Source organism: Hypomesus nipponensis, chromosome 17 (genome assembly GCF_054491055.1).
Source record: "Hypomesus nipponensis isolate SF chromosome 17, ASM5449105v1, whole genome shotgun sequence".
Taxonomy (NCBI): Eukaryota; Metazoa; Chordata; class Actinopteri; order Osmeriformes; family Osmeridae; genus Hypomesus; species Hypomesus nipponensis.
In genome coordinates this window covers 174,170-184,242 of record NC_140377.1, presented here as the reverse complement: position 1 = coordinate 184,242, position 10,073 = coordinate 174,170, and the positions used below count along the sequence as shown (strand labels likewise).

Here is a 10,073-nt window from a genome sequence, read left to right as displayed (position 1 = left end):
ATGTATGCCTGTGTAGGGTCAGAAGAGAATAGTGTTAAAAAACATAAACAAAACATTGATATAGACAAATAGTCAGCAAAAAACATAATAATGCAATAATAATGGTTGGTATTCATAAATTGAATTTATCCTACACTACTTAAGCATTTTTCCAACAGAAGCCTGTGAGAAACCCCCCAAATCGCCACAACAAATATGGCCACCTAATCCACCGTTGTTAAACCAATCAGCGCCTTCAAAGGGAAACGTCATTTCACCGGGAAAACGGAAGTCACCCGTGCTTTCCGCGGCGAAAGTTTGCGAAATTAAAATCAAGTGGCGGGAGTTACTTTCAAGCTGGGGAATAACTTGATGTTCTAAAAGTAAACGACGGTAGCTACAGCATTTGTATAGTAATTTAATTCACTGACAAGTGATTGCTAAATGATCAGCCAATCCATCTAGCCAGTTCTGACAAGTTTATTTAGCAAAGTTGTAATATTAAGCCAGCTTGCGTTTGATTGTTTTGGTTAAGGTGACTATAGCGGGCTACGAACTGGATACTCAACATAGCTTGTTTTAGCGTAGCTAGCACTAGCTAGCCTGAACGATTGTAAGTATGTCTTTTGGTTAAAGTTAGCAAACATTGTTAGCAAAGATGAGCTATCTAGCTGGCACGATTGTTCGCTCAGATTCAAATTAAACACAAAGCAGTAATTTTATAGTCGGCTAGATATGGACATCTTTGCCAACCTGCACAGGAAACTACTTGATTAGCTAGCTAACGAAAATAGCAATCATTGTTTAAGAATGGGCGATAACTAGCTATAAGCAACATTGCCTAATATATAGCTAAATAACTACAATGTTGTCTTTAAGGTGATCAATAAGTCTAACCCACTTTCATAATCATTAATGAACTGATGAGTGAGGGGTATTATCTCATGTGAAATTTAGGCTTGAATCGGAGGTACGTAATAGCCGTCATAGCTCCCAATATTTTCTAGTCAACAGACAGAAAGATGGCAGAAAGGAAATAACAGACGCTTCAAAATCTTTGGTTTAACATTAAACAAAGTTTCCCGTTGTATTGCTATGGTTTACACGCAAATCCTTCCATCCCATTTCCCCCTCAAATGCATTTCTGGTTTGTCTGCAGACACATGGAAGGCAAAAGACGGAATGGTGGCACCTTGACGGGCGGAGCGTCCCAAGCTAAGCGGGGTAAACAGACCGGGGATTGGAACGATGGTCCGTCGGGGTTTGAGGAAGAACTGGCTCATTTGGAAGAAGCCGAGATGGAAGCTGAGGAGAGGGAGGGGCAGGCAGGCCACGATGTCATCCCCGTAGGTGAGGCAACTAAACGGCAACGCCTGGTGCGAGTTTGGCCTCTTTAGTCTTTAGTTTGCATTTAAAGGTATTTACCAAAATACTGTATATTTCTTTTCATATCTTCGACTTTTTCTAGGGGATCTGTTCTCTGCGGACCTCAACCCTCGCTGGCGCCGACCTAATGCCGCTAGTTTGGACCCGAACTTTGAAAAATTAATCTTCCAACAGATTGACCTAGACTACTACTTAGGTGTGGATTTAAATGTTCTTTTTGTTATCTTGATTTAATTTAATGATCACCATTGGATCTTATACATTTTGGAAACTTACTACAAAACTCTTATCAACTATATATTACTATTGAAGTAATGAAGGAAGTGTGACAAGATGTGGGGTGAATGTTCGGAGAATGATTCATTTCCGTTTGAAATAATGGTAAACAATTATACTGGGCAGGTGTGTTAGTGGTGTCTGTGTTCTTTGCCTCAGGCCCTGCAGTAGCTGGCATGCCAGGCCAGGCGCACAGCACTGTCCCCATCATACGCATGTTTGGGGTGACGGACCAGGGAAACAGTGTTTGCTGTCATGTCCATGGCTTTGCCCCCTACTTCTACACACCTGCACCCCCGGGTGAGAAGCATGTCTCCCTGTACATCTGTTTTTATAGCCAATGTCACAACAATAAACAACTCAGACATGTCAGAACTTACAAATCTCCAACTTGCCAACAAACTGTTTGGAGCTTCAGTGGATCAAACGCAGAGAACTCTAACCCTAAACTGCTGCCAAATCACATCTCTAGCATGAACATATTCAGCTGTTACATTTGAGTATGAATCACAAATAGTATGTTGGTTCTATTAAAGGGCCATTGTGATTCTGTGAAACTGATGCAGGTCTTGATTTTGATCGGTTGTGAATGACTCACAAGCCAAACAACATTGGTTCATTCATTCTGTTTATAGGTCTGCAATGCAAAGCCTTCAATATTGACTCTGACAAATGATCATCCATTTGTCCATGTATCACTCCTTTGTTAGGGTTTACCAACATACACTTAGGTGAATTCAAAAGGGAGCTCAACTCAGCTGTGCTGAAAGACATGCGCTCCAACAAAGACAACATATCTGTCACAGTGCTGGCAGTGGACATCACACGCAAAGAAAGTGAGTTGAAGGAAGTTTCTGTAAATTTGTGTGTGTGCTGCATGTGTGTATCTTTTTTGAAGCAGACGTTGATATGTCTGATCATAATGCTGATCAGTCTTCCTGATGAGGTTTCCACCATCCTACTCTTCCAGGCATGTATAGTTACCATGGAAACAAGCCTGTGGACTTCCTGCGCATCACCATGGCGATGCCCCGCCTGATTGCCCCAGCAAAGAGACTCCTGGAGCAGGGGTTTAAGTTTGGCCCTTTTTCCTCCCAAAGTTACCCTTCCTATGAGGCCAACATTGACTTTGAGATCAGGTGTGTAGTATAGGTGTCTAGTATATGTGAGAAGGTGGATTTGGGACAAAACTGTAACAGTCTACATGAACTTACAGGATCATTAAGGCTTGAATGCTTCTGAAACCCTTCCTGCCCCTCTCATAACCACTGTCTGTAACTTTCATTCCACCAGGTTTATGGTGGACTGTGATGTAGTAGGCTGCTGCTGGATCGAGCTCCCTGCTGGAAAATACCGCCTGAGAGAAGAGAGGAGGGAGGGGGAGACAGACTCTGCCTACCCAGGCAAGGTGAGACAGGAGGGAGGGGGAGACAGACATCCACCTGTATCACCAAGCACAACTGGGTTTTGAGAAAAAACAAAAAAAACAGAATAGTAGCCTTGTTCTCATTCTGTTCTCATTGTGTGTGTGCGTGTGTGTGTGTGTGTCCCTGCTGTGTCCAAGGTGTCTCTGAGTCAGTACGAGGTGGACGTGGGCTGGTCAGACCTGATCGCCCACCCTGCCGAGGGGGAGTGGCAGAGCATCGCTCCTCTCAGGGTTCTCAGTTTTGACATTGAGTGTGCTGGAAGGAAAGGTACAGACTCTTTGTTTCTTCTCACTTCATGGCCCAGATCAGCTGTGTATTTGTATTAACTATTTTCTTTTTAGACATCATCAGGCATGATGTTTTCGGTACCCACCTACCAGAGTCAGTTTAGTTAGTTTTAGTTTCCATGTTACACACATTTAGTTTGTCGTACGAACAATCTTTTTGTGACATGGTGTGTTGAGTGTATAGCTCTATAGTTTGACTGTATGTCCATGTGTGTGTATTGACTTAGTTGTGCTGTATGGTCCCAGGCATCTTCCCAGAGGCAGACAAGGACCCTGTCATCCAGATCGCCTCCATGGTGCAGCGGCAGGGAGAGATGGAGCCCTTCATCCGCACAGTGTTCACCCTGCAGTCCTGCGCCAGCATTGTAGGCTCCCAGATCCTGTGTTTCACACAGGAGAAGCAGTTACTTCAGGTACACACACACACACACACACACACACACACACACACACAGGAGAAGCAGTTACTTCAGATACCAACACAAACATTCATACTCGTATGCACTTTCTAAAAGGAGACCTTGGGATGGCTGTTTCAGATATTGGGATGACCTGTAGCAGCTGACCTCATTTTGTGGATGTTGATTTTCAGAGCTGGGCAGAGTTTGTGAGGACAGTCGACCCAGACATCATCACTGGCTACAACATCCAGAACTTTGACTTTCCCTACCTGCTCAACAGAGCAGCAGCTTTGAAAGTATGGACAGCTCTACCTCATTGTGCATACTGAACCCTTTTACTCTGGTCAGATTTTCTTTTCTGACTGCAATATTTGTGTCCACAGGTCCATTTGTTTCCATACTTGGGCCGAGTTCGAGGCATCAAGTCGGTCCTGAAGGAGTTGAGCTTCCAGAGCAAGCAGATGGGCCGCAGGGAGAACAAAACCATGAACATGGAGGGAAGGGTGCAGTTTGACCTGCTGCAGGTGAGCTCACACTGACCCTGCACATCCAGCCATGTGGCCCATTCACTTCATAGTCATGTTTCTTGAAGCTATTACGGATAGGCATATAAAACATTTCACTGTTTACATTTGATTTTTTCCCAATAATTATTCGATTCAATTATGTTATATCGGTGCTTTGTCATTTCTGACCAGCTCAGTCCTAACAATGTCATGAACAATGTGACGTGTCCATAGGGTTTGATCAGCACTTCCATACAAACAGATGATTACTAATATCTAGTCAAATAATCTCCCTTTTAATGTTTAACAAAATGATGTTTACGCCGATCCCTAGAGCTATATGAATGCTCTCTCCCTGTGTAACCCAGGTGCTACTGAGAGACTACAAGCTGCGCTCGTACACGCTCAACTCTGTCAGCTTCCACTTCCTGCAGGAACAGAAGGAGGATGTGCAGCATTCTATCATCACTGACCTGCAGGTGAGAGGATTCCAGAGCAGGGAGGAAGGGGAAAGGCACAAACTGCATGGATTGTACAATTGCAACAAACTTGTGTGATAACCATTTGATAACCCTGGTGGGTGATAACCATGTTGTCTGGTTGTTGTGTTCAGAATGGTAATGAGCAGACACGTCGGCGCCTGGCGGTGTACTGTCTGAAGGATGCCTACCTGCCCCTGCGGCTGCTGCAGAAGCTCATGTGTGTCATTAACTACATGGAGATGGCCCGGGTCACAGGTGTGCCCCTCACCTACCTGCTTTCCAGGGGCCAGCAGATTAAAGTGGTGTCGCAGCTCCTGCGCCAGGTGAACTCACTTACATGGACCTTCATGTAGAATTGACAGACCTTTTAGAGTCTTGAGTTGTTTCTAACACTGTGTATGTGTGCATTAGGCCATGAGACAGGGGCTGGTCATGCCTGTGGTGAAGACTGAGGGAGGGGAGGACTACACTGGAGCCACGGTCATTGAGCCAGAGAAAGGGTTTGTACTCTGCCTGTTTGAATGATCAAGTCAAGTTCAGCTCTCTGTTTGCATCTCCTAACTGTATGGTGTCCTTTGGTTTTGTAAGGTACTACAGTGTTCCCATTGCTACTCTGGACTTCTCATCCTTGTACCCGTCGATCATGATGGCCCATAACCTGTGCTACACAACCTTGCTTCAGAAGGGCACGGCAGAGAAACTGGGGTGAGATGCTTGTGGTCTCACCAGGTGAAGGAACGCTCTCCATGGAGAGCAACATGTTTAGAATTTTTTTCATATTTGAGAAACCTGTCACAGGAACTTCTTATCACAGTGACCTTCTAGAAAGGTCCTTACCCCAAGCACAGCATTTGAGGTTATTGTCATGGGAATGTAGAAAGTGTCAAGCAACCAAATCAAATCATATGTAATTAAGTGGTTGCTTGACACTTGATCATATTTGATCAAGTCAATAACAAACTCTAAAAACCAAAACGTTTTTGTTCCATAAGGTGATGGTCTGTGTTTCCTTTCTCAGTCTTTCAGCAGAGGACTTTATCAAGACTCCCACAGGTGACCTGTTCATCAAGAGCTCCGTGAGGAAGGGACTTCTGCCTGAAATCCTGGAGAACCTGCTGTCTGCCAGGAAGAGGTTGGGACAGCTAGCAGTCCCCTGCTGGTTGGGATGGTCATGTTAGGGATATTGCTGTTGGTTATGTTAAGGTCATTAGGGATGTTGCTTGAGGTGAGATTTGGGATAAAAAGCACCCACTTTAGCCAGAGATCAGTCTGGGGAACAAGTGGTCAAGGTTAGGGTTGGGGTTAGTCAGTCTGGGGAACAAGTGGTCAAGGTTAGGGTTGGGGTTAGTCAGTCTGGGGAACAAGTGGTCAAGGTTAGGGTTGGGGTTAGTCAGTCTGGGGAACAAGTGGTCAAGGTTAGGGTTGGGGTTAGTCAGTCTGGGGAACAAGTGGTCAAGGTTAGGGTTGGGGTTAGTCAGTCTGGGGAACTCGGGACCAGTGGAAAAAAGAATGAATGTTCACAGCATTGCATTGTTATACTGCCGCAAGATAAATAAAAAAAAGACAATATTCATGTAAAAAGTGTTGTATTCCCAAGACTTTTGCCCAGTTTTGTACATTTAAATAATCTTTAAAATGTCCTGTACCTTAATTTGTTCCCATGTTTTTGCGCAGAGCCAAGGCTGAGCTGAAGAAGGAGACGGATCCTTTCAAGCAGCAAGTGCTGGACGGACGCCAGCTGGCTCTCAAGATCAGCGCCAACTCTGTGTATGGCTTCACTGGGGCTCAGGTGGGCAAGCTGCCCTGCCTGGAGATCTCTCAGGTAAGCCCCGCCCAGCTACACTTCCACGCACAGTGTGGACATCTCACTAAATGTCTTTCTCCTTTAGAGTGTCACCGGTTTTGGCAGGCAGATGATTGAGAAAACCAAACAGCTGGTGGAGTCTAAGTACACCATCTCCAATGGTTACCAGGCTGATGCCAAGGTGAGGGGTGTTACATCCCATTGTTGGACCATCTAACAATGTGTCTCTATTGTCCAATGTCTCGTCAATATACGTTTTAAAGAGTTGTTAATGAGTTGTTGTTTGTGCTTGTGTGAGGTGATCTATGGGGACACAGACTCTGTGATGGTGAAGCTGGGGGTGCCGACCGTGCGAGACGCCATGGAGCTGGGCAGGGAGGCAGCACAGTGGGTCTCCTCTCACTTCACCCCTCCCATCAAGCTGGAGTTTGAAAAGGTTCCCTACTTCAGCACCTCATTTGATCCTTAAAGCTTTCAAGTGCTCTCTGTGGACAGATGCTGGCTGGGTTAGACAGGTCTGAGTCTCCCACCACCATGGTGACAGTCTGAGAGGCCATCTCTGTAGATTTGAGAAAAGTGAGCATCGTTCACCCTATTCCTGGTATTAGAGCTGTTTACACAAGGATGATGAAACAAGAGGAGATCAAGGTATCATGCTGGGATGTGTGAAGCCGAATCGGTCTTGGCCTCTAGACCTTACACTCATTCCATTATTGCATGGAAACGCTGGTACTCTTAACCTGCTGTGTTTCCAATGAACGGTTTCCTTCAGAAGAAGGACTTGTTGAACCCATCTTTCCAAACTCCTCAGGTTTACTACCCATATCTGCTGATCAACAAGAAACGCTACGCTGGCCTCTACTTCTCCTCCAGCTCTGACACGCATGACAAGATGGACTGCAAGGGCATAGAGACTGTGCGTCGAGACAACTGTCCTCTAGTGGCAAACCTCATCAACACCTGCCTGCAGAACATCCTCATTGACAGGTACATCCTCATAGACAGGTGCTGTGTCTTAAGCTAACAGCAGGTGCGCTGAGACAGCAGGATACAGACCCGTCCTGGTGGGCCTGACGCTCTCCGTCTCCTCCCTGCTAGATGGACGACGTCTGGTGATGAAGGGTGGACGGCGGGTTTTCAGTCAGAACCTGTTGCCTGATAGTCTCTCCCTGGTTCTCTACCCAGGGACCCCCAGGGTGCTGTTGCCCATGCCAAAGAGATCATCTCAGACCTGCTGTGTAACCGCATCGACATCAGCCAGCTGGTCATCACCAAGGAGCTGACACGCACGGCCCAGGAATACACTGCCAAGCAGGCTCATGTGGAGCTGGCTGAGAGGTAGGGGCAGGAGGAGAGAAACAACATCTGGGAGAGCAGAGGAGGTATGGAAGGAGGGTGGGAAAGACTGAGAAAGTGGAGAGGATAGATAAGTATGGTAGGGAGATGGGGTGAGACATACATAGTCTTTACTGCCTTGTTGAGCCCAACACATATCTTGCTAGTATAAAATCTATACAACATATTATGTTGTTTCTGTGTAGTTTTGCTAAGGAGCCTTCTCAACTCTTTGTGGTTGTGCAGAATGAGGAAGAGAGACGCTGGCAGCGCCCCCAACCTAGGAGACAGAGTTCCCTACGTCATCATCAAAGCTGCCAAAGGAGTGGCAGCGTACATGAAGTCTGAGGTGAGGAGAAGCTGTGATGAGGTCCTGTCTACCTGCCCCATGGAGCGCCTCTCAGCCGTGTGTATGTTGCCTTCTCTCAGCCGTGTGTGTGTGTGTGTGTATGTTGCTGGCAGGACCCCATCTATGTGCTGGAGAACAACATTCCTATCGACTCCCAGTACTACCTGGAGCAGCAGCTGTCTAAGCCGCTGCTCCGCATATTTGAGCCGATCCTGGGAGAGAGCAAGGCAGAGAGCGTTCTGCTCAGTGAGTACTCACATCACGTCTCAACACGGAAGTGCTCTGAAAGTGCCAATTCAATTAAAGGAATTGTTCAAATGAGTTCAAGACGAGTTCAATGTATTTATTACACATGTGAGGTGCACGTGTCTGGTACACTCAAGTTGAGTATCACAGAACCCTGGACAATGAAAACAGGAAATTAAGAGAGTATATGGTATCACAATATGGGGGGATACAAAATGATTAACAGAGCCTTCGCTGGCACTGAAAAAGGACACAGAATGCCAGATAGCTTTTGTTTTAGGTCCTTAGGTTTGGCTCCTAGAAATGGCCTTGTCACTCCTATTTTCCTCATTGAAAATTCACATTGATTCCAGAGGGAGACCACACACGCTGTAAGACGGTGCTGACCTCAAGGGTGGGCGGGCTCATGGCGTTCGCCCAGAAGCGGAGCACCTGTATTGGCTGCAGAGCTGTGCTCAAGACGGACGGTAGGCTCCGATGCTTCTCCGGGCAGCAGCTGTTAAACCTTCCAAACATATTGGATCTTCAACCTCCATTGGCATGTCTATGTTTCTGCCGTTGTCAGGTGTGTTTAATTGCTTGCTCTGCTTCCTCCAGTGGCCGTGTGTGACTTCTGTAAGAGGAAGGAGTCAGAGTTGTACCAGAAAGAGGTAATTCACACAAAGTATATACTAGATATCTATCTGATATTGTTTCTTTGATGCTTCATGCTTTTCTTATACAGTACCAGTCAAGGTTTGGACAAATCATTCAAGGTTCTTTCTTTATAATTTTTTATTTATTATGCAGTGTAGAATAATAGTTAAGACATGAAAATGGTACATCTAGGACCTGGCATAGAAATGTTAAGTTAAGATGCACAGTGATGTGTGTTGTGGACTAACGCGTGTAGACAGTGATGTGTGTTGTTCATGACACCAGATCTGTCACCTGAGCACTCTGGAAGAGCGCTTCTCTCGTCTGTGGACTCAGTGCCAGCGCTGCCAAGGCTCCCTCCACGAGGACGTGCTCTGCACCAGGTACACACACACACACTGCTTACTGTTCACATAACACATGTCAATGGAGCCACTAAGTCTTGCTCCTCCCCCTGCAGTCGAGACTGTCCCATCTTCTACATGAGGAAGAAGGTGCAGAAAGACCTTGATGACCAGGAGAAGCTGGTTTCTCGGTTTGGTTGGTAAAACATGAAGGACTGCGCTGTTCCACCTCACCCTGCTAGACTGTCTCCATGAGGCAGTGCTGCACATGAATGAACACAGGTCTCACATTAGTGTTTTGGAAACATGAATGAATAATAAATGTTGGCTTTTTGTACAAAACTTGAAATAAGATTGAAGTAAATCAGGGTCTGATCTTTTTTTAAAGGACATCATATACTAGAGGTGGAACTGGATGAATGCACCTTTTGACAGTTACAAAGCTCAGCCATCTGTACAGGACTAGTTCAGGCTGTAAAGCTGCCCTCAACACAGGAACATGTCTCTGGAGACTATCAACACAGAAACATGTTTGTACCTCAGAAGCAAGATGTTAATTGCTCAGTGTTTCAGTAATCCTGGTTGCAGAAACAGGTTAATGGCTTAGTAGGAGGC

General features: G+C 45.8%; 1 protein-coding gene across 6 annotated transcripts; it reads left to right on the top strand.

The window, feature by feature from the left end:
• The first annotated feature begins 255 nt into the window (after nt 1-255).
• On the top strand, nt 256-9,800 carry pold1 (polymerase (DNA directed), delta 1, catalytic subunit). 6 transcript variants are annotated; one of them, XM_084676533.1, is made up of 28 exons: nt 256-372; nt 515-592; nt 1,139-1,329; nt 1,448-1,561; nt 1,801-1,941; nt 2,352-2,477; nt 2,612-2,780; nt 2,935-3,049; nt 3,206-3,335; nt 3,602-3,768; nt 3,948-4,052; nt 4,140-4,280; nt 4,631-4,741; nt 4,876-5,067; nt 5,156-5,244; nt 5,333-5,449; nt 5,763-5,876; nt 6,419-6,566; nt 6,634-6,729; nt 6,847-6,984; nt 7,360-7,535; nt 7,734-7,886; nt 8,130-8,232; nt 8,346-8,478; nt 8,832-8,945; nt 9,076-9,128; nt 9,400-9,497; nt 9,575-9,800. In XM_084676533.1, the coding sequence occupies exons 3-28, from the start codon at nt 1,143-1,145 to the stop codon at nt 9,660-9,662; spliced, it is 3,318 nt and encodes a 1,105-aa protein (XP_084532659.1). In that variant the 5' UTR covers nt 256-372; nt 515-592; nt 1,139-1,142; the 3' UTR covers nt 9,663-9,800. The 6 variants fall into 6 exon arrangements, 5 of the variants coding, with proteins under 5 accessions (XP_084532659.1, XP_084532662.1, XP_084532663.1 ...); XM_084676535.1 differs by having other exon boundaries at nt 332-362; XR_014731640.1 differs by having other exon boundaries at nt 276-592; nt 9,375-9,497; nt 9,575-9,625.
• The last annotated feature ends 273 nt before the right edge of the window (nt 9,801-10,073 follow it).

Coding starts and splice junctions, on each gene's coding strand:
- pold1 (XM_084676533.1), top strand. CDS start 1,143: ATGGAAGGCAAAAGACGGAATGGTGGCACCTTGACGGGCGGAGCGTCC. Junction 3,769..3,947: donor AGGAGAAGCAGTTACTTCAG/GTACACACACAC, acceptor GTTGATTTTCAG/AGCTGGGCAGAGTTTGTGAG. Junction 8,479..8,831: donor GGCAGAGAGCGTTCTGCTCA/GTGAGTACTCAC, acceptor CATTGATTCCAG/AGGGAGACCACACACGCTGT.